Source organism: Coturnix japonica, chromosome 1, assembly GCF_054131305.1.
Source record: "Coturnix japonica strain WE chromosome 1, WE-NBRP24, whole genome shotgun sequence".
Taxonomy (NCBI): domain Eukaryota; kingdom Metazoa; phylum Chordata; class Aves; order Galliformes; family Phasianidae; genus Coturnix; species Coturnix japonica.
This window is the reverse complement of record NC_140663.1, coordinates 19,526,174-19,550,691: the sequence shown is the minus strand read 5'-3', so window position 1 is coordinate 19,550,691 and position 24,518 is coordinate 19,526,174. Positions and strand designations below refer to the sequence as shown.

The 24,518-nt window shown below is 42.8% G+C and overlaps 1 protein-coding gene and 1 long non-coding RNA gene across 5 annotated transcripts in view; one reads left to right on the top strand and one right to left on the bottom strand.

The window, feature by feature from the left end:
* The window catches only part of WASL (WASP like actin nucleation promoting factor), a 48,747-nt gene extending 34,311 nt beyond the window's left edge, over nt 1–14,436 (bottom strand). For all 4 annotated transcript variants that reach the window (XM_015853122.3, XM_015853133.3, XM_015853142.3 and 1 more), the window contains exon 1: nt 14,057–14,436. In XM_015853122.3, coding sequence (XP_015708608.1) covers nt 14,057–14,173 — 117 coding nt within the window. In that variant the 5' untranslated portion in view covers nt 14,174–14,436. The remainder of the gene's footprint in view (nt 1–14,056) is intronic.
* A 164-nt stretch (nt 14,437–14,600) lies between these two features.
* On the top strand, nt 14,601–18,926 carry LOC146762305 (uncharacterized). Its single transcript, XR_014937057.1, has 2 exons — nt 14,601–16,123; nt 17,730–18,926. It is a non-coding gene; the product is annotated as an uncharacterized LOC146762305 (long non-coding RNA).
* The last annotated feature ends 5,592 nt before the right edge of the window (nt 18,927–24,518 follow it).

Below are 24,518 nucleotides of genomic sequence, written 5' to 3'. Positions count from 1 at the left end.
AGTCTGCCAGAAACACTGTGGTAAAAACATTGATCTTCCTATAAAAAGCTGGTAATGGGGCTATGCCAGTAAAAGGGCTAGAATTTGATAGAATTTGAGGTGGAAAAACCCTCCTTTCTTCCAGACCAAATTCCACTCCTGGGCAGATGGACTAAAGACAGAAGATGAAGCAGATTCACACAACTTCACTAACAAATGTGTCCTGTAGAACAGCTTTGTTAACTGAAGATGCATCCTTCAGAAGGCTTCTGCCGCCCACCGTGAGACATGCAATGTTAACACAGAACTGCAGAGCTCTACAGGGCTCATTTGGAACTCAGACTGCTACCTCTGCTGATCCCCACACACACACGCACTGCGTGTCTGCAACAGACATTCCAGTCCTCTGAAGAATTCCATAGTCGGTGACATGTCAGCTCCTTCACTTTTGGATCAGAATACTCTAACAGTGCACATACCGTGCTGCACTTCAATAAAGTATTCAATACATCTGATATGAGAAACAGCCTTGATGACACACAGCAGGCAATCTCATTTATGGCTGGTCTGTTTGTTAGGTTCAAGCTAACTACAGAACACCTTTTGCTATTTCAGACCTGCATCTGTGATTGCCTGCATGTGGTGACCTTGCAGAAGTTATTCCTAATGAGATGCAACAATAGCACTGTACCAATACCTGCACATTTCATTTCTATAGCAATTACTGCAGCCAGAATTGAAATGCAATTCACCATTGTAACATTAAGACGAAAAGCATTCAGCTTATAAATGATGGGTTATCACCTCCCTTCCACTCTGAAGCAAAGACAGCCTGCTGCTGCAGAACTGCTTGTACAGCACCAAGTATCACCAGGGGGCTGGCTCCTGCCAGGACGGACATAACGGCAGGCACTGACTGGGTTGGGGAAGGAAAGTGAGGGGGAAGAAGAGCAATCACGGGAATCACAGGACACTAGAGAAAACACTACAAACTTCAAGAGTTTAGGTACTTCAGCTTTAACATCTTCTAACATCAGACCTAGTGGATACAGAAGCCATACACGCATTTACAACCCTGTCAGAACAAAAAGATGATGGTGGAACACAAAAACAGACAGTGTGCAGTGATTAAGCTGTCGTTAATGATGCCATTTCCTTCCCTAGCACGGTCTCTGGATCTCAAGTAGGGAATAAGTTGAGTTCCAGAAAGCTGCAGGAACTCTTTAAAGTGCAACCACAATGGAGATTTCAAGAGACCTCAGCACAGATCTCCAGAGTCTTTGAAGACATATGGAACTTTCTTCTTGAAATACTTATAACTACACGTATCAGAAAATCATGGAATGGATTAGGTTGGAGGGGACCTTAAAGATCACTTAGTTCCAACCTCCCTGCCATAAGCAGAGCTGCCAACTACTACATCAGGCTGCCCGGGATCCCATCCAACCTGGCCTGAAATGCCTCCGGAAATGGGGCACACACAACCTCCCTGGGCAGCCTGTTCCAGCACCTCACCGTGCTTTGAGCAAAAAAAATTCCTTCCTAACATCTAAGTTTTCCCTCCTTCAGTTTAAAGCCCTTCACTCTCCCCCCTTCCCCTAATGCTATCAAACTGTGTAAAAAGTCAGTCTGCATTTTGCTTATAAGCTTCCTTGAAGTACTGGAAGACCACGAGGTCCCCCAGAGCCTTCTCTAAGTTGATCAAGCTCAACTCCCTCAACCCACCCTCACAGGAGCTGTGCTTCAGACCTCTGACCATTTTTGTAACCCTGCTCTGGACCTGCTATAACTGTTCTGTATCCCTCCTGTACTGGTGGCCCCAGGCTTGGACATAGTACTTGAGATGAGGCTCATAACAATAATCTTTCTTGCCCTGCTGGCCACTCCTCCTTTGATGTAGCCCAGCATACTCTTGACCTTCCAGGCTTCAGAACACACTGATGGTTCACATCCAGCTTTTCATCTACCAGGACCTCCAAGTCCTTCTCTTCAGGGCTGCTCATAAGTTCTTCTCCCATCCTGTACTTATACCTGGCATTGCCCTGATCCTTCTGTTGTGTCAACAGCAAATTTTCTGAGGGTACACTTGATTCCACTGTCTACATCACAGATAACAAGGCTGAAGAGCACCAGCCTCAAGAGTGATCCCTGGGGGGCACAACTCATGACCAGCCTCCACCTGGACATAGAGCTGTTGGCAACAACCATCCAAGTCCAACCTCTAAATCCATATCTCTCCAATTTAGAGATAAGGATGTGGCACAAGACCACTTCAAAGGCCTTGCACAGATCAAAGCAGACAACATCATTTGTCCCTCCTTTGTTCACTAATGTCGTCACCCCACCATAGGCCACCAGACTGGTCAGGCACAACCTGCCCCTGGTGAAGCTGTGCTGGCTATCTCTGATCACCTCCTCATCTCGCATGTGCCTAAGTATCTTTTCCAGTAAGATCCACCCCACGATCTTCCCAGGCATGGAGGTGAGGCTCAGCATCCTGTAGTTCCCTGACTGAAGATGAAGATCAAGGTAAAGAACTCATTAAGCAACTCCATGTCTGGCGAGACCAGTTCTCCCATTTCATTTATCAGAGATGCTCTTCTTCGCTTATCTCTTCTGTTCACTGTATCTTAAGAATCCCTTCTTGTTTTTCACATCCCTCCCCAAATTCAATTCCATCTGTACCTTAGCTTTCCTGACTCCAACCCTGCACATCTATACAGCATCTATATATTCTTCCCAGGAAACCCATCCTGGCTTCTGCTGCCTGTTCCTACCCTTTTATCCCCTACCTGATCAGCCATGCTGATTCACTGCTTCATCTGCCTGATTTCTTATCCTAGGGCATGAAGAGCAATTTACTCTCAGAAACGCATCTTTAAAGTGCTGCCTGCCCTGTTCTGATCCACTGTCCCTAAGGACAGTTTCCCAAGGGATCTCATACAATAATTCCTTAAACAGCCTGAAGTTTGTTTCCTTGAAGTCTGGGGTCCTGACTCTGCTCTTTGCCAGGCCTGTGTTCTTCAAGATCACAAACTCAAGCAGGACATGGTCGCTGTAGCCCAAGCTGCCTCTTTTATGATCTCTTCGGCTTTGGTGAGCACCATATCCAGTAATGTTTCAACTCTGATAGGTCTGTCCAATACTCAAACCAGGAATGTGTCACCAATTGACTCAAAGAATCTCCTGAATCTCCTGAACTGCTTGCAGCTCACCATCTTGTTTTCCTAGCAGATATCTGGGTGGTTGAAAACCCCCATCAGGATGAGGGCCTGCGAGCGTGATGACTGCATCATGGTTTCCAGTTTCTCCTGCTATTGGTTTAGAGGCACTTCAGCTGTTTTTTCAGATGCATTACTTTCATGGAGAAATCCTCTCAGAATCTGAGGTTTCTTTCCACTGCCTCCTAAAGTGACAGTGTTCCCTGACTCTTCTGTTTCTCAGCAGCACACCCCCTTCTTCTGTGAGGTCTAATTTAAAGCCCTGAGAAGAAATTTTTGGGAATTTGTTTTCTTGATAGGCCTGTGCTTTGTAATCAAGTAGTACAGTAAGTGAAATGCAGCAGCCCTTAAGGTCATCCCTGCTGTACCTAATGTAGTCTGCAGAACAGCTACAAGTTAGACAGATCTTGTTACAAGAAGCAAAATATTTATTTTTTTTCCTCCCTGAAATCAGAGAACAGGATCGGGAGCCTTATGAGCTTGTGTTCACAGTATGTGAGATGCACTTGATAGTCTAGCTACTGCAGTCGCTTGCTACATGCAAAGGCAAGCTTTCACCTGCTGGAAACTTCCAGTCACCTACATTTTCTCAGGTTTCCAAAAGCAGTTTCAGAGAGCAGAGAGAAGATTGAATTTTGTTGTTCCCAGTACTCTGACTTGATGTCAAAGCAGGACACTTATGAGAGCAGCAGAGCTGGCCATTACAATACACATGCTAACAGATGTACTAGAACAGACATGACATTAAATTCTCCTGATTACCACTGCTTTTGCCTCCTGGTAGCTTTTGGAGGTTGCACCAGCCAGGATCAGAGATACTTTCTGGACCTGATGGCAAATGGTAGAGCAGAATTCACCACTGTACAGCTGAGCTCCCGCTACTCCCAACACAGCACTAATTGGGCAAAGATTGCCGTATGCATACCAACTACTAGAAACCATGTTTATACCATCATTCCTTTCCTAAAACCATGCTCATTAATTTGGGTGAGTACTAGCTAGTATAACCTAAATCTATGCCAGGAAGCATGCCAACAAATTAAACACAACAGACAATCACAGGACAGCGCCTGAGTTTATGTTACTGCCCTACTTAGGTTTTGTTAGCATCAATAAAAGCAGCACGGCTGACTGACAGACCAGAGGTGAGGGAAAGGACAGGATGCATTTTCCTTGCACAAAGCTCCTATGTATCCTGCATGGGTATCTTACATCTGAGCTTGCCATTCTGGCTCCCAGGGAAAGAAATATATGGACCACATACCATCCACATGGCCAGTGTGAGGGATGGTTACATTGGGTGAAGTCTGAGGCTGCAGCCAGAACATTTGTTCAATAATCAAACCTCATTCTGAATGCTATAAATAGAGAACAGAGGAACAGACCAGATGCATTGTCTACAGGCAGCAGAGGGCACAGATATTCCAATAATCTGCTAAGGAAATGTCTCAATTAAGAATTAAAACACTGAGAAATCTCCTAAAAGACATAAAAAGATGAAGTGAAAGCCAAGATATAAGAGCTCCATAACATAGGAAAACATTCGGCACTAAACTCAGCTTATAAAACAACCAAAAAGCATCTAGGCATGTTGCACCTTGCACAGCCTTGAATTAAGGCAAGAAGGGCAGGATTTTTGCAGTTAGAAGCTCTAAGTGTAAGCTGAAGTATGTAAATACTGGCACCTGAACACAACAAATCTCTCAACCTTATTATTATTATTTTTTAAAGAACAGACAGATGGTTTGTTGAATCACTCCCGAGTTCTTAGAAATTAAAAGCTACAAGTATTTTCAGTTGTGATGACACTTTAAAACCTTATACAATTCTAAATTTAAAGTCCCGGTTACCCAAACTGAAAACAACTTACAGTGCAACACAGTCAACTTCTTTATGAAAGATACAAATGACAATGATGTTGTACAGCCAAAAAATACTGGCTGATAAAAAGCTGCATAAAATTAAGCACCAAACCTGTAAGTTTTTAGTAATCTGGCAGTTAACTATTTTAAAAAAATAATAGCTACTAATCGTCCTGTGTGCTGACTTATACAACAAGTTTCATACCTGAGAAGCTAATAACTAAGGACAAAGAAAAGACAACCCTACATTTAGTTTGTTAAAAACTACAGCTTCCTCCTTTGCAGACACGTGCAGAAGCCCTTGACTGCAGCATTGCACACAACACATACCACCACAGGATGTTCATCGTTCTCTCCTCTCTTGTCTGAGAACCACAAAAATCAAGAACAGTTTTACATAGATGAGTATATTTGGATGTCTTTGTGTATATTTGGTGTCATAAGCAAAGTGATGTTTCTGTTTGCTTTGGCTGACTGAGGGGGAGCAAGAGAGAAAAATGTCTACTTACAAAGAATGACCACATCTCAGTTGTGCTCAGAGAGAGCTGTCACATGTTAGAGGAACAGGAAATAACTGAGAGTTCACTCAAAGCAGCACTAAGCAATTCTGTGGTTTCAAATCTGAGTCTGCAGTTGCTGAAGCTGTATCTTCCAGCATTCAGTTTCTTAAAACAGCAGCGTCCAAACTGGAGAGCTTGGTCCTCCCTGGAGAAACAGCATTGGAGGGTGGGGTAGTGCAAGCCTGAGGAATATCACAGTTAGGTTTTACTTTTCCTTCTCTCATCCAAAAGTTCTCTTTGCTACAGTAATGCTAACAGTGACTTTGGGCCAGCAATGAGAAATAGGAGGAAAAATGGCTAATGGGCATATCTCAGGCTGAAGTGCATTGTACATAAGCAGCAGAGAACAGCTGGTTAGCATCGACTGTCTCCTCTCCCCATGCAACGCTCTGCTGAGCTAGGAGAATACAAACTGTGTCCAGCCCAGCACTGGGTATGGCTTGGGCTACATGCCAGATGAGACACCCAGTTCATCAGCAGGAACAAAGCAGTTGTGCAATAAAGAACAAAGTGATAAGGGAGCAGAGGGAAGAACAGTGAGGAAGAGACACTCTCCTTTTTGTCAGGATGCCTTTGTGCACATTCTGGCTGCAGGGGCTGCAGGGAAAAAGGGGTATTCTCACAAAGCAGCCGAGGTACCAATGGAAAAGAGGAAACAGGGAGATCTTCCTGCTGGTACAAAAAGGCAGAAATCTTGTTAAAAGAAAAGAATGCTGTAATGAGGGAATGGAAGGAGCCCCTGATGCAAACATACCAAATTCAGGGGACAAAGGTCACAGCACAGGATGTTGAAGCAAACCGGCAGAACAGAGTTTACAAGAGCAACAGTCACCAAATTGATGTCTCAAGTATCATTAACAACTTCGCAGTAATCTGCTATATAAAAATCTTAACAGAGTTTGATTTCCTATATAGAAAAAATACTTTCTTTAAGAAGGCCACTGGTAGTACAACTTACAACAGAAGCAGTCTTAAGTTATAAAACATTTTACACTTTTCTTTATCCCTTAGAAAGATACTAAAACAAAAATTAGTACTCTGTTCTTTTCTTATCCATGTATCACATATGGGTAAATAAATCTCTTGGCAGTCACTTCAAGCATTTACTATTTAGGGACAAGCTCGCATATTCAAATATTCTTGCTAGACAGAATGATAAGTATTAGGTTTGGTTACTTAATATTCAGAGTATGTCATTTCGGAATCCACACTTTAAGTTAATCTCTCTTGTAAATACTCCCAATTGTCTTGGGTAACTTTGGGAAAGCCATCATCAATGACATTAAAAGCAAATGTATTTTGAAAGTATTTGCAAACGTAGAGGCAACAGTTATCCTTCCACTCTTGTTCAGATAATGAAATACAGTTTTCTTAGCTGTCTGAAGAGCAGAAAACTGTATTTTCTTTCAGTAGGCTGGTGTTACTCATACTGCAGGCACAGTACCCTCAGCATATAAAACATGCTTAATGAGCACAAAAAGGTTCCTGTATGACTATACTGCTCTTATGCTGCACAGTGGCTAATTAAAAATGGGGAGAAATAGGCAAAATAACACATTCACTTTGAAGGGAAATGAGATGAACGCAGGGGAATTCTGAATTACACATAAAGTTCTAAAGGGGGAAATAGTGTGTGAAATCTTGCAGAAATGGAAACGCTTATGACCTTGATTAGCAAGCCTCAGTGTGATCTTTCAGCTTTAAACTAGACACACTGGAGAACTGGAAAACCCATTAACACTTTCTCAGAAAAGTTAAAAAGAAAAAAGCTGCCAGGAGTAAGGATTTTAAAGGTACCTGATTAAACGTTAGAGAGAAAAGTGCTTCACCAACATGTGGATGCATGTATGAAAGCAAGTGCCTACGGTGAGCTGAAATCTGCAGATCTGTCAGCATGTCATGGAGTTCTGCAGCTGCTGTTTCTTTGCCAGCAATGATATTTTCTGAACATTAAATCTACAGGAACTGAGTAATTTGTAAGATGTGTTGTTAAGCATATATAAAGTGCCATGTGCTGCATAGACATGAAGAGGTATCAGAAATTACCTACCGTTAACTCAAAGGTAGATGAAAGTACCAACTCAACTTGAAGAATTAAGAAAGGGAGCAGTTCTGTAAAAGCTGCCTGCATTGCATCTTTCCCCACTTGGCCCTTCTGCTCCTGTCACACAAAGATCACAGCCCACTTGAGAGTTTTAGAATGTAGCCGAAAAGTTCAGGAAGGTAACCGTGTAGCTACTTTGCCCATTTTACTGATTACCCAGAAAGAAACAACAGGACTGGAAGCCACAGGATTCAGCATGGTAGCATACCCACAATAATACTGAGAAACGAAATCATCTCTGTAGCATCTGACGGTGTTCCTGTTTAAAACCACCCATGAAGACACATTTCAAATTCCCCTAAATCCACTTTGTATGATTTACTGTTACAAGGAAAAACTGGCCAACTAAGAAAATTCCTCAGTACCCAAGCAAAACAATGCCAACCGTTCTTGAGGAAATCCTACCCTAACCAACTAATAAGCATTATTAGCACTCTGTCTAGTGCTCATGGCACATTTCTGTTACTTCCTTTATATTATCTAGGTATTAGGTCATGAAATCACGAGTGCTCTGCACTACACCAAGTCTTATTTCTGTACTGCAAAGATTCCTCAAGAGACAAGTCTATGAAACATGCTCTCTAGAAGAGAGGACACTGTAAATGTTACCACACTCCTTTAAGTGAATTGCAAACATTCTCAAATAAAACATCAAAAAGCTCACCAAAGCTATTAGCACTGTAGGCAGATCTGCCTACAAGTCGACACAAAAATCAAGCCCTTTGTCCTTCTGGTTACTGAACTACTACAAGGTTTCTCAGAGACAATCGCTCATCAGATGCAAACCACTTCAACCAGCTCAGTGCTGAGCTACCAGCGGCTGCTGCCATGTGCAGCTGCTCTTAACCAGCAATAACGGTGGCAAACAAATTCTTAATTCCTGCAGTTTGTGGAGACACCAACAGCCGAGCAATAAAGGTCATGAATAACCTCCAGGAATACAAGGAATACTTTTTCAATTCTGACAAGAGATTTGTTTAGAAGGACCTTATACACTCTGCCTACGACAAATCCAGCTCATGTTAGACTCCTGAAAGAAAAAATCCCAGAGGAAACACTCTGACAAGAAGATTCAACACAATATTTATGACCAGATAATACACAGAAATCACAAATTCATCATTAAAGCAGCAACAAACTACAGTCTTCCAATTTACATATTTGCGTGAAATAATAAACTCGGTCTTATCTTCTAAGAGCTACCTCATCCTTAGGTGTCCTCCTAAACAAGCAGTGGCTGGACATCCTGGTGGAAATCCTGTAGTCAAAACATCTTATGAATGTTCATCCAAATTCCTCCACCTGATTCTTAGCTGCAAAGGGCAGCTAAGTTACAACACAACTGCTTGCGACTACAAATTGCTCTCATCCTGCCGTGCCTGGGTCCTACAGGATTCCAGAGCACATTATCAGGAGTATGACAGGTATCTGTGACCAGCTGAGTAATCACGGAGACTTCTGGTACTCTACTACCTGCAAAAGGTAAAAGGTGAAAGAGAAAAGGTTTACAAAGTAGTTCAGAAGAGGACGCAAGAGTTCTGAAGCCTTAGTGGATTGCAATACTTAATCCAGTCAAATCTTACTAGATTTCCTCCTCTATGCCTACAAACACAAGACTTCCTAACAAAGTAGGACTCACTTTGCACATCAAGACACCTAATATTTGGTGTCTAGCATGATTTAACAGACATTTATAGTGCCTACAGCCAAACAGACCAATTCAGATCACAACTGTAAATCATTTTCTTGTGTTTAGGTAAGACCCAGTGATCGCCACTAACAATTCTGGAACACAAACACTGGAATTTCTCTTATCCTGAACTAAACTGTACTTTTTATGAACCAATTCTTTCTCTCAAATACATTCAGATACAAGACACAACATCTTGTAGAGCATTCACGTGTGGACTCAAAACATGTCTCAGCCATGAGTAAATTATTTATTACATAATTCACTGTCCTTGTTTAATAGCAGGTTGTAAGGAAAATAAGATTGAGAAACACTGGATGATAAACATCTCTGCTGTAGATACAAGGAAGCAGTTGGAGGACACTGAGTTGCTCTGAGAAGTCCCACCTGACCCAGTCCTGTGAAAATCACTTTTTGTAGGCACAGATTTGGTTCAGGGGGAACAGTCAAAATACACTGTGATTCTCTCTAGAAGGTTGGCCCTGTCATGCTGCTTAGGGATATGACTAGAGTGGATACTAAAGAAGCATCTGAAGAAGTCACAGTTTTTGATAGAATAGGACAGACACACAGAAATTCAGGCTCAACTCAACACTCTTGTATTTCACAGGACCCTACCCTTTACCCTTTGTATTCTCCTTCCACATCTCACTTAAGACCAGATACAAACCTGAAGTAATCAGCACATCTAAACATATGACTAACTTCCTCCCACCTCTTCAAGAGATAACTCCTTTACAAACAACAGCCTCAGCTCTTCTGGTACCCTCACGGATGTGCAGCCCACAGCATAAACTCAAAGTGATAGAGCCCCAGTACTTCCCTGCCACACGAGGCTTCACGTTACTCTGACCTGCAGTCTGCTGTCAAGTCTTAGTTCATGCTATCATAAGCACAAGTAATCTTACAAGTCCCTTCTTGGAGAAATCTAATTCTTATCAATCAAGAACTGAAACTCCCATTCACATTTTAATTCTGTTTTATCTGAAGCATTCCTGAAACTCGTCCTTTGGCTCTGACATACTATCTCATTCTGGTCACATGCATTTTAAAAGCAGCCAAAATAGTTCTCTTGGTTTACTGCTGTGTCACTTCACTTTTTGCATTCTTTACCAGTTCCTGTTTACCACGTTAACTACAGAAAGATGTTAGAAATTAGCTGTCTTTAGGCTTGCTCTTATTCAAGTGTTCAGTCCCACTCCTAAGCAGTATAAGATAACCATGCCCCATCCATTGCTTCCAGCATTGTCAACTACACAATTGTCATGTGTTTTTTAATTTCCTGAGGTCTCTAACAAGCATAAAACTGTTTCTGCATGAACACTAACTCTTCATCAGTGATGTTACTTAGCACTATTAACCATGCAAATTAATGAAGAGTCTTCTTTATTATAAAGAATTAATTGGACACCTACTATTTTACCTTTAAATCCATTCCTAAAGTCCTGGCTGCCTAAATGCTTGTCACCTATTGTAAGCAGTTCTACATTTGGCTTATTTAAACTAAATTAGCTACAGCTATGACTGCAAGTCAATGGCTTGTTTTAGCCCCCTGACAAATTAGGTTTTCAAAGATGCTGTAACTGCTTACCAATTCAGACAAGCATTTTATATCTCAGCAAAATAAAGAAATAAACAGATAAATAAATAAAGCCAAGATCAGTAACCTTTACATAGATTTGCCTACTAAACAACGAGACCCCCTAAGTACCAGTAGTCTTCCATATAAGGGTATCAGTCCCACCCACACAGACACAATTATGGCTCTTCACCCACTTCCATCACATCTATCAGTCATAATGACTTAAGATGTCATTGAAATTATGTCAGTACTGAACTTCATAGGTTGTGGACACTCAGTCGGTATGATTAATTCCACTGTTCTTCCACAGAATAAAATCTGAGTAGTGCAATCTCAATGTAGCTGGCCTTGTAACCAGTCAAACACAGCCAAAGGCAAGTCTGCTGAAGTAGATCAGGTCCAGAGGGCCACATGCTTTCTTATCTAAGAACCTCAGGCCTGTTTACAGCACTATGCCCTCCACAAGAGCACCACAAGTTATTACTATAAAAAGAGTATCTAGTATCATAGCCTCATGTCTCAACTGCTCCTCTGGCACTCATTGCCCCAGTCACATAAACATAGGGTTATATAAAACGTAACCTGAAGTGATATTGGCAGGGCAGAAACATCACGCACAGCATCAAACCCATGCCCTGAACCAGCAGAATCACCACCTGCAGCAGTCTGGGAACACAGATGGACCAGCCTGTGCGAAAGCGAACTTGCAGCATCCTAAGAAACTTGCAATATTGTTCCTCCCCTACCATTTATTAAGTTTTGCTCATGAATAATTCAGGCATGGATATTAAGAGATCAAATAACACGTGTATTACAGCAAGATGGCACTCATCAGCACAACATGCTAACACTGAGATACAGTCAAGTCAGAAGGTCGATAGTGCCAGGAGTGCCATTAGACTCTGATCTGACATTCTGGATTCAAACCCGATAGCAGAGACCATCCCCAGGTGCCCATTTCACTGTTCTGATAGAGGCTGCCACCCCTGTGATAGAGAGACTAGATTTGCTCATGAATCAGTTTCCCTACTGCCGCCTTTTTGGCTCAGCCCAACAAGTCTGGTTTATCTCTTTGAAAGGGCTGACAATAGCAGGACACGGGGAAACGGTTTTAAGTTAAAGAGGGAAGATTTAGGTTGGATGTTAGGGGGAAGTTCTTCACTAGGAGAGTGGTTAGGCCCTGGAACAGGCTGCCCAGGGAGGTTGTGGATGCCCCATCCTTGGAGGTGTTCAAGACCAGGTTGGATGGGGCCCTGGGCAACCTGATCTAGTAAAGGTGTATGTTTGGTGGCCCTGCCAGGCAGGGGGGTTGGAACTACATGATCCTTGAGGTCCCTTCCAACCCGGGTCATTCTGTGATTCTGTGATCTCTGGAGCTTCTGGACTCGAGCCCTCAAGGATACGGCAGAGACCAACTACAACATGAGCCTATGCTTAACCTGGAGACTACATGGGACAAGGGACAAAAGGGAAGTGGCTGGGACAATCAGGAAAGCTTTAACTGGAATGTCATCCAAAATTCAGTGGAAGCCTTAAGGATGCATAAATTCAAGTAAAACATGAAGAGAGTCACATCTACAAAGCTATCAACACGCCACAGATCACATCACCCAGGTACTATGCTGATATAAGTCTGCCTTAAGTGCTATTTATGCAGAAAGTTGAGAACTTGAGTAGGTGAGTGTTAAAGCTGAGCATAACGCATTCCATTGACAAGAAATTCTGAGTTGTAGAAAAACAAACTCACACAAATTCATGTGCTTTTGTAATTTAGAGTTTTACTATTTTATTATTATTACTATTCTGCAAAGGAATTTAACACATGAAATGTGTGCCTGAAAAACAGCTTGATTACAGATTTCTTACAGATTTATTGCTTTCCAAAAAAAAAAGCCCCTCTTGATGTGTTTCACGATCACATCTTCTGACCCATTCCAGTGTAATTACTACGACAACATCCTATTTAACTCACCCAACGTCAGCATCGCCTACTTCCTGCTCAGCTACTGCATCTCCTACAGGAGTCAGTTCGATCAACAACACCATTTCAAAGTCCAGAGTTATGCAGAAGCATTGCGGCCGTGCTGATATCCTGCTCTGAGACACGAGCTCATGCTCATGACGTACCTGTCACTGCATGACAGCAGGACATCAGGGTGCCTGGCATTAGTAACCCAGCACTGCACACAAAGCATCAGAAGACATTCAGGTCACAGTTCTGAATGGCTTCAAGTGGCCATTTGAAAAAAAAGAAAGTAAAAGAGAAGCATTTATTCAAAAAACACAGAAAGTTTAAGATGAGCTGTACTTCTCCTAAAACTTGCAGCTAACTTTTAAAGGCTTCAAGCAGTTTCTGTCGCTCTTTTTTAAACGCAGATGAGTACAACTCTACATTAAAATGCAAGAGGGTATTCCAAAAATGCAGAACTCAGTGACATACTTGGGAACGCATTCACCAGAAGGTTTTTCTGCTTAGATTTCTGTGTTGCCTTATGATTATTGATTTATTTTGAGCCTAAAGCTGGAGGTGCAGCACCTGAGCACACGGACTAAGTACGGGGCAGGGCAGGCCCGGTGTGGACACGGGCCTTCCAGCGCTTTGTCGTGCCGCAGGTGCACCCGGGGCCGTGTAGAGCCCCCATGCCGCCCCAACGAGCTTCCCCGCGGTGTGAGGGGTGAGCGGAGCTCGGCTCCTCGCAACACCCGCAGTCCCGGCCCAGGCGGCTCGGAGCCCCCATCGCGCGCCCTGCGGAGAGGTGAGGCCGGCCCGAGGGTTCGAGCGAACGGTCCCGCCGCCATTCATTGCGTCCCCTACGCTCCGGGCAGAGGCCGGGCCCTGCCGCCAAGCCCCCAACCGGGCAGAGAGCCAGGCCGGGCCGGACAAAGTTCCGTGCGAGAGCCGCGTACGGGGCAGGGAGGGAACGGGGCAGGGAGGGAGGAGAGCAGCGCCCGGCCGCAACCCTCCGCCGTCCTCACGCGGCCCCGGCCCTCCGCGCGCGGGGTAGGAAGGGCCGGGGCCGGGCAGCGCCGCCGCCCCTCGGCTCGACACGGCACTCACCACGCATTTCTTGCCGAGGAAGCTGAAGAGGCTCTCGTTCTCCTGCGGGGTGAGCAGCAACGAGCCGACGTTGGTGACCCGCCGCGGCTGCGGGGCCTGCTGCGGGGCGCCGCTCATGGCCGGGCCGGCACGGCGCTGCCCTGCGACCGTTGGAGCCCGCGGCCCCCTACTCCTCCTCCTCCTCCTCCTCCTCCGCGGCGGCCTCACTCACAGCAGCCGCATCGCGGAGCCTCCCTCTCGAGGCCGGGGAAGGAGGGAGGCGGAGGGGTAGGGGGGCCCGGAAAGCGGCCCGCGGAGGGGGGCACCGAGCAGGAGGCAGCTCCGCGCCGCAGCCGATGGCTCCCGCCCCTCCGAGCGGCACTAAACTTCCAACTTCGGCCCGGCTCCGGCGGCCGCACAATCCAACATGGCAGCGGGGGCGGGCGAGACCACAGAGCGCGGCAGCCAGAGGGGAGGCCGTGAGAGAGAGAGAGAGCGAGAGAGCGCCGCCGCCGCGACCATGCGCCGTGCGGGACAACGCCGCCTTCCGATCCGGCCCCTCCTCGCCCCGCCAGCTGCCGGGGAGCGCCGCCCGCACTGCCCTGCCCGCAATACCAGCCTGCAATACCTGCCCGCAATACCTGCCCGCAATACCTGCACGGCCGGCCGGGCGGCTGCTGCGGGGCGGGGAGTGCGACGGGAGGAGGAGGGAGAAGGAGTGAGGAATGAGATAGGGGCACCGTGGGATGCAGTGCTCATGAGGCCGCCGGGGCAGCCGGCCGGGCCTTTCGCTGATTGAAAAGCTCTCGGGTCTGAAAGCACTAACGGGGCCTCGGTGCATTCAGTTGAGAAAGGAGGTCTCTGCTAGGAGCTGTCAGCAAACGGCAGTAATGTTAGGTGAAGTTCGACAGTACAGTGGCGACTCGGGGCAGCCCGGCTTCATGCAGTGCAGCACCTCGAGAGCTGAGCTCCTGACCAGTTTAGAGTGAAGCATGATTTAATTTGTAACTCAAAAACCTTTGTGACCTTTTGTCATTAGAAGGAGAATGTCTCCTTGTGCCTCACCATGCAAATAATCAATTGCATTACCGCATGCTGTGTTACGTTGGGGGTTAATGATGCGTTCTTGCTGTACAGAAGCAATTCCCTCTCTTTGCACAGTCAAATGGGGGGCGGAGTGGGTGTCAGCCATCGCCCTCCGTGCAGCTGGAGGTTAAACACTGCGAGCAGCGCTGGGAACTGTGAGCTCCCAGGGGGAAGATGCTGGGAAGAAATGCCGTGTGCAGGCAGTGCCTGTTGGCAGCAGAGCTGTTGCCCTGCTTCACCCCACACATCAGTATCGAATGCTGAAGGCATTCGAAGCTCAAAGACACTGAGCTCAGCTGCTGTGTGCCCAGCCTGGCTTTGACTGTATGGAAGTAGTGCTCACACTTCTTGAGGACAAAGGTGAACGCCAATGGGATTCTGGTGTGTGTTAGAAAGTGTGGCCAGCAGGCTGAAGGAGGTGATCCTCTCTCTCTGCCCTGATGAGGCCAATGGAGTGTGGTGTCCAGTTCTGGACTCCTCAGTTCAAGAATGACAGGGAACTTCTAGAGAGAGAAGATGATGAGGAGGTTGGAGCATCTCCCATGTGATGAAAGGCTGAAAGATCAGGGACTTTTCAGCCCAGAGAAGAGAAGACTGAGAGGGGATGTCATCACTGCTTATAAATATCTGAAGTGTGGGAGTCAAATGGATGGGGTTTTTTTCAGCCTTGTGTAGAAACTGGACAAGTGGCAATGGGCACAAAGAGGAACACGGGAAGTACCATACAAATGTGAGAGAACTTCCTTTAGCAGAGGATTGGACTTGATGATCCCCAGAGGTCCCTTCCTACAGCTACAGTTCTGTGATAAAGTCAGCTTTACCTCCTCTGATAAATCAATTGTCCATCTGGAAGACAAAGCAACACCCCCATGGTGATATACTTCGTATTGAAAGAACTGAAGTAGCACAGGAGGAGGGGAACTACAGAAGCACCAGGGGAAAACCTGCTAACACAAATCTTTGTATGAAGCTCCGCTGACTTCTCTTCATATCTTCCAAAAGGTCAGGCACAAACAGATGGCAGCCCCTTTTCCCATGCTTAAAAGAGCTGGTAAATATGTCCCAAAACAGGAGGAAGAATGAGTAGTAGAAAATCCTGATATATATATATATACAGGACTTCTCAGCATGAAGGTTTCACAGAAGTGCCATGGGCCTTTACAGTAAAGGAAAAGCAAACAGTAGGAATTGATACTTTCAAAGTATTTTTATCAGATACAGATTCTTCAGTCTTCATTTCTTTACTATATAAGTATGTGCATATTTTACTAGAAGGGGAAATATTTTAGCTAAGGAATATTGGCAGCATTCCGTTGGTTGAAAACGTATGTAAAGAGATAAAACACATGGAAGCACTTTACAAGGCATTTTCTTTTTTTTTTCCTTGCGTAACAATTATTTTTATAGCCAGATCCTGCTTCAAGGAAATGTAAGTACCTGTCTTGGTGGTTACAGTAGCTAAGAATATAATACACTTTTCAACAGTAAATGCAGGTACTATCCTCATGTCTCTGCCCCAATGCATTTGTTGCTCTTTTCCTCATCCCTGGTAACTTTTTGTTTCTCACTGTGTAGATCCTTCCATTCAAACAGAGTCCTGATTTTAGTTGTGACGCTTTTTGCTTCATGCTGCTCTTTTGACACCAGCTGGCTTGTAGCTATTCTTAAGGGCCTTCAACTTTCAGGCTCTATTGTTTGGGTTTTGTTTGCTTTTTTTAATGGGGTAGACAGGAAAGGGAAGGAAAAAGAACTATTTTCAGATCCCGTGTTTCATTAATTATGCAAAAGCTGTTTCTGTTTTTGTATCACAGCAAAGCGGTGAGTCCTGAAGTGAAATGGAAATATCAGTATCTGGTGATGAGTAAGAAGGACCCAAAGAAAAATAGGTTTATGCCTTTAGTGCTTACATTTGCAGTCGTATCATCAAAAAGCTGTTATTCCTGAATAAAATATCCAATTTTAAGTAAAATTCTGTTGAGCAAAGCCAGAATTATCTGACTATATTTTGAAGAAATTGCAATGCTCTTTCTGGCCTCTTAGGAGAAATTGCTGTCACTGTTTATCCTAAGCTTCCCTCTGAATTTCCTACTGTAGTACGAAGCTTCAAACTGTGTTGCCCACTCCTGATGCCTCTAAACTTGTGGGAAGCAGCTATTAACTTTCATAACAAGTACGTTGGAAATGATATACTCATATGAATATAAACAAGTGTCATGATTTTACAGGTCTGTAATATCGATACCTATTTAACGAACAGATCTTATGATCCTTGGCAGACCTACATTTTACAGCAATTTTGTCTCTCTGAAGTTTGCCTTCTACAGTTCTCAGTAATTTTTTTAGCAAGCTGAAAATTGAATTCCATAACTAGTCTAAAGTTACACGCTTTGAGTTTCAGAGCTTAACCATCAACCCAATTTCAGAAATAATGTTCTGCAATTGAAAATGAAATAAAAAGGTAAGGAAGAGCTTCTGTTTCTTGCCCTGGAGCCACAAATTGTAGACTTTTTCAGAGTTTTGTTGAATTTCTGAACTGTCTGAATGCAATAAGTTGGTTTTCCAAGCAGCACCATGTTTCTCAAATCTTGATTTTTCTTCTTTTCCTCAGGTCATACAGTGTGATTCTCTTATTTTCCATAAGGCGAAGTGACAGTTGATTACATTGAAGAACAAGCAAGATTAATGGGAAATGAAATTTAAAATGAAAAATAAATCCTAACTAACTTCTGTCTTCAATCTCATTCAATGGCAAATGAAACAGTATGGTAGAGGCACAGACATCACTACAGCAACCACATAAACATGGCTGGGGAGGTCACAGCTGTGAATGTATGATTAGTGTCACTGCACTCAGAGAGTATGTCAACAGAGCGGCAGAAGGACAGACCAAAAAAAATAGGAAAGGCTCCTTTCTCTCAGCACCCTTTCTGGCTGGACCTGTAGAAAAGACCAGTCCATTCACTGCGAAACCACTTGTGGTAACCAAAAAAAGGGAACTCTCATTGTGGTTGAAAATGGTTTTTGAACTGTGAAGATACAAGTTCTCTTTTTCAGTAAGCCGCATTATTTTTTTTCTACACAGAGCTCATTTAAGAGAATTGGGCTTAAATTAATACTGAATCAGTCATGAATAACGTATTAGCTATTTTACTCAGAAGATGTTCCTTCACTTCTACTGTCTATGTACTGAACCATGAAGCATTCAGAAATCCCAGCCTGCTCTGAAGGGAACAGGGTAATCAAGTTACAACTCGTTTCAGGTCTGGTCTCTGTATTTCATTTTTCACGGAGATTTTATATCATTTGTTTCAGGTGGGTAACAGCCTGGAATGAAGAGGATCTGAAGCCTATCATGTCTGTTCTCTATCTTAAATGTATATCCTATAATTTTCAGTCACAGAAGGACTCAAGTTGACAACTGAGTTTGAAAGTTGACAATTAAGTTTGATTTTAATTAGTGAAGCCTCTGCTAACTCCTTGCTAATACAGAAGTGTTGTGTCAGTAGAAGAATCCTCCATTTGAGGGCTGGCCAGCAGAAGAACATCCTTGCCGCTAGAGTGAGCAAGCTGAAGCCTGAGAACCCACGTGGCAAGACAATATGTTCTTTCATTTCTTGCACAAATGCTGACGTGGGTGCCAGCTAGAACTTTTTCTTCAGTTGTAGTGCCTGTTACTTGAGTCTTTGTTTCTTGTATCTTCTCTAGACCTCTTTTTCAGCCATAAATTGTTTACATGAGGATGAAAGAAAGTAATTTGTGCTCTTCTGTTTTGTTCAGCAAAATAAATCATTAGTTTTGCTTTGGATGTAGAATTTTATTTTGTATATATTGGTGTCAGATACCAATGTTGTGGGTTTTTTTTATTAAAAAGAAAAATAATAATAATAATAACTTTGAAATCATTTACAGGTCTCGGTCTCTAGCTCTTCCTGAGCTAATTTACAGCTCCTCAGTGGCCTGAAAGATAGGAAAATATTACTGTCCTTTTCAAGGCTGTGGAGAAGGAAGACCAAAGTGGAACATGGGGCACCCTCTCTTTCCTTTTAATACCTATTTATTGTGCAAGTATAATGATTGTTGTCTGCAGTAACAGTGGAACAGTTCCATGGCTGCTCTGAAAATTAGAAGAACACATTTTTCCTTCCCCAGCCTAGCTATCGTCATAGCTCATCTTCAAAACAATACGCCACAGGGTTTGTTGAAACACTCTTTAGTCTTCTTGCTTGGCTTATACCTTAGATGAGATATGTCCTGAGATTTACACCCAACAATAAACATGAATGGAGTACTTCAGTTTATTTTGATTTATCTGCAGGTATTAAAAAGAACTTCCTCTCTTTCCTAAGTTTCCTGATAGCTTTTAAATTCAGTGTAATTAATTATCTTTCCAGCCGTTAACCAGCCACTGTACAGCTCAGGAACCTCAATTATTACAAAAAAAAAAAAGAGGAAAATGCTTTCTTTCCTTACTGTTGTACAGTCATGCTGTACATTTCCTTAACAACAGAAATTTTGCTCTGGCTTTGAAATGTCAGCTTGTTTGCAGTGTGACTGACCTCCCACCCTGGCCAGCATGGCTGTAATCAGGAAGCCTCATCCTTACTGAGCTGAGGGTAGAGCAAGACAAGTACATTTGAAACTCATCCTTTTTGCTGGCACTGGTAGAGCTAAATATGTTCATATTTGTCCTCTGATAGCTAGCTCGAGATCAGTGTTCTACACCCGGTTTGTCATTGAACAACTGTCAAATATGCAATGCAACTCAGCAGCAGTTGCAGTTTGTATCCTGGTGGATGATTTATTTGCTTTTTGTAGCTTTTCATTTTTAATTTTTTCTTTATTCCTTTAATTCTGTATCCTGTACTGAACAACCCTAAGGAATAAGCGTGAACTGTACCTTGGTTCATTATGGTGGTGTGTTGGGCCTTACAAAACCAGATCCTCCCTGCAGCTCTGGGGTACGCTGTGTTGTTCTGCTGCCCTCCAGTAAGGTCAAAGAGCCAGATTCCATCAAGGATCAGCCTTCATCTGGCAGAAAGATCCAGACCTAGGGCTTCACTACTGCTTCAAGCTGTCTCTTATGTGTTAAAGCTTCTTTAATCATCTTGCCTGTGTGGTTTTGCTAGTTAATGCAAATGTTGAAAGGGAAAAAAAGAAAAGAGGAAAAAAAAAAAAAGCAGCAGTCTTTACATATCATTTTTGAAGGCTCGTTGCTCCACCTCATAAAGCAAAACTGAGAACATGCTTATCTTGATCAGCCTGATTTTTTTGTTCACGATTATTTATGTCAGCTCCAGGCCAACTGCAGCCTCTGGTGTGGTGACCCAAATTGTTTTTAGAGGAAAAAGAGAACACACTTAACAAATAGAGAAGCTTAACAATATGAAGCAAAATGAAATGGAAAGTATAGCAAACTGTTATGAGAAGATGAATGAAAGCCATCAAATTGTTTTCCAAAACTATATGCAATTCACTGCTGCTTATGTATACAATACATCAGCAAGACAACGTGCAGTCTGCCATGTTTTTCACCACAGAAGTAAGAAGTCTAAAAATCTTTATGTTTGAATGCTTCCTGGTAAGTAAAATTAACCAAATTTCTGCAAGAACTAAGAAATATCTGGAGTTACATAGGTAGATAAGCTACTCTGATTGGTATTTTTCTGCCTACCCTATTGTTACATTCAATTAAGGACTCTTTCCATGGTACACAGACATGGTATCAGTGCATCACGTGAATATCTGCCACTTTATTCATGTTTGCCAACAAAGTCGTGCTCCTTGCAATGAATCAGAAGTTGCTCATTTGCTTGATGAGAACTCCTCATTTTTTTCTTTCAGTGAGTACTAACTAAAATATTGCTGTGTCTGTAGCACAGTAGTGCATGAGGCCCTGCCCTGGTCTGCTGCCTCACAAATACCTATGAGAACCCAGAGGCTGTGTGTCAAGGAAGGAGGTATCAAACTTTGAGGGGAACATCTGCCTCTTGCCTCTTAAAGCTAACCAGTGTGGATAAATGCCGACTGTTGGCTACAAACTGAAGTAGAGACATTTATTTAGGTTTCTTTAATCTTTTTTTTTTTTCTTTTTTTTTTTTTTTTTTCCCCTTTACTTGTTTGCAACAAATGCATTTTGGAAGATATGTTTGTACTGTTTGTTTGGTTGTTTTTTGCAGGCACCACACTGCTTCAAGCCAACCATCAATTTTGTTAAAAAATATCTGTTTCAAACCTGTCATTTTTCAACGATGAGGTATTTTTGTGGATTTTAAGAGGGCTGGAACTGCATGTGTAAGAAACTGTAACTTCGGACTTCTATTCGGTGTTTGCTCAAGCTGCACAACGTACAGTGCTGACCTGCTCTGTCCAGTCAGGTTTCTTGGCCTTGAATTTTCTTGTGTCAATTTAAAAAGGAAACAAAGTATCTTCGTTTAAAACACTTTCACAATAATTGCAATAAGACCAAGAACTATTTGAGAGCTAGAAGCCACAGCATGGTTAATGAGGCTTTCTGGGAAAATATTTGCTACTGCTGTAGCAGCTCTTTCACAGAGGTCATGGCGTAGAGCCAGGGGAGGTTGGTAGACAACTAGGCAACCAGAAAAGAACAAGTGTGTCAGCATGTACAGCTGATTACTGTGAGAATAATTTTCCATAAGCATAGCCTGCCTGGTGTTTGCTTCAGAGGGGTTTAATTTTGCCCTCAACTCACTAGCAACTAAGTTCTTTTTAACTGTGGTAGAAATTCATTTGTTCAAATTAGAAGGAATAAGTCAGTATCCTTTTTAATAATACAACATTGGAGTCGGCTTTTCTTATGATTTCTGTTACCTACAGTGACCATTTCTAAAATGTCTCAAAACCAGAAAATATGAGAAATCTTACCTTAGTGTGAGAGGAGAAGGCAGCCTTTAGTCGCTACATTTTCCTGCTTGTGAATGCCAGCTGGATTCCAGTGTATCATCTCAAGAAATAAAAACACTTTTTTTTTCCAGATTCATGGTTACAACCACAGCATAACTCAGTTGGGTCAGTTTTGTGGTGCTCTATCACCCAAAATGTCAAACCAAGTATTCCTGAATCACAGTGTCTGGAGCAGGTGTAAGTGTGTTTGGCTGTTGCACTGTGTCTGTGCTTCTTTCTCTGGCTACATTTGCATGCAAGGTCAAGGCTGAAAGCCTGCACTGTGCAGATCTCTGTTGTATGGAGATGTCTTTCACGCTAATCCCTTGTTAGCTGGTTGCCTAAGGTATGGTATAAGGTAGACTGACTGGAATAAATGCATGAACTGTAAATCTTCAAAAGAAAAGACAAAATCGATTCATACTTACACTGAATAATATTTTTGACAAAATAATGGCACGCTCGGTTTGTAATATTGTTCTTGAATATACAGAATGTTTGTCAGAGTCTCTATAATCACGTGTTTGATTTCAGAAGTGCTGCAATCCATAACCTGCAGCCTGTTTAATTTTGCAACATGAGCTGTCTTTATCTATTATTTATTGTCTTCACATATGAGGAGAATCAGAACATCAGACAGAAAGAACACTTTGGCTTTGAGGATGAGTCATAGGAGTGAGATGAGATTCGGTAGGAAGAAGTGCTGTGGTTAAATGTTTCAGCTGAGGAAAGTGAGCATGATGCAGAGCTGCCAGCATAGAGACTTGGGTGGGCAAATGCAAGCCATGTGGACTTCAAGGGGAGAGACTGCTGCTAAAGCCACGGGAGTATTAGTACAGTTGTAAAGGCCCTAATGTACCTGACTGGAAATAACACATATGATTCTGTCTGCCTATTTTCAAGAAGATGAATTCTGTAGCTGAGAATGTGCTCTGTCAAATTGTCTTGTCATAGTCTTTGTAGCTGTTGTAGTTTCCATGGGTATAAATAGGAGGCATTACTCTTGGAGAGGTCTACATTTGTATCCATTCTATGGATACAAGTAATTATTAAATGATCCACGCTGACTGCATCCTTGTTTATTAGATGAGAGACTTTATGAGAAATATCTTGGGGAAGAAATACCTTCTTGAAAGAAAAGGGCAGTATTGATTCAAAAGAAAATGTTAAGAAATCAATAATGAATATATATAGACAGAGATGTGCAGATTCCTAATTGTGAGGACAGTCTGTACCATTTCTACAGCAGAGTTAAGTGGGGGCAAAAAGATGAAACCACCTTTTACCTGGAGCTTGAGACATTAGTCGCTTTTAGAGTCGCTTTTAACACCACAGGATGAGACTCAGTAATTCAGAAAATGTCTTTACTTTTTCTGTTCTCATGAGTTTTGCAGGCGTCTAAGAAGTAATAATAAAAGCAGTCCCTGGATGAATTCACAATCTCCCATCTTAAGTTGTATAAAAGTAATAAATGATTCAGCGTCTGTTGGAGAGCAGTGGACAGTAGCCACCAAACAAGTCTGCCTAATATTAATTTAAGTCTTTGTTTAGTCTGCAGAGGTAAAATTGTTCTGAATAGAAAATAGATGGCAAAATACATCTAACAGGACTTGACAATAAGTTTTTTTTCATTCTGTTCAGCACTTTCCAATAATAGGCAATCTCTATTGCATTTCATAAAAGGTAAGAAGACCGCTGCAGCCAGAGTGGAAAGCTGGTTAGCTTAAAAACATTTATAACCTCTCTTCATTGTTCTGCTCACAGGTTCAGCATCTGCAGGTCACTGGTTAAATGAAGTCTTTCTCAGAGGAATTTTCCATTCTGAGTCATAAGCGTTGGATTGACAACCTTTATAGAAATTTAAATGTAATCCTATTAAACAATACACTTCTGTAAACGCTGAAGGGCAGATTTCTTCCACTGGCTGTGGAGGCAGTAAGCTGCAGTATCTCAGAGGACAGCTTGTAGAGAATCAGTGTAGCTGCGCAAATGCAATAAGGCTGGGGATTGCCAGGCTAGGACTTCCAGCATCTCATCAGGAAGACAGGATATCTAATGGTACAGAACCCACCAGCCAGCAGCAATTATCTGCATGCTGCTTGCCCACAGGAACAGAGCAACTGTTACATCAGTAAAAAGCTGCGGTGTTCAGTTTTTTTTTTCAGTATCCCATTTGAGCAAGATACTTTTCTTGCAAGCTTCATTTGAAATAAGTGTATCAGTCAAACGCAAATAACTATCAGAATACCGCCTGGTGCTTATTTTAAACATACAAAAGTTAGAAAAACAATTTCCTCTAAATTAACTTTGTGGATTCATTAACATTTGCTGTATCTCCCGTAGCTATAAATTTGGATTTATGCTGAGTTTACTCTCACGTAACTGCAGAATTTGGCCATATATACCCTTATAACATCTGGTTAACTTATAAGTGAAAAATGCAAACGTACTAGAAATGATTTAAAAATGCAGACACCCGTCTTGTCACAGAAAA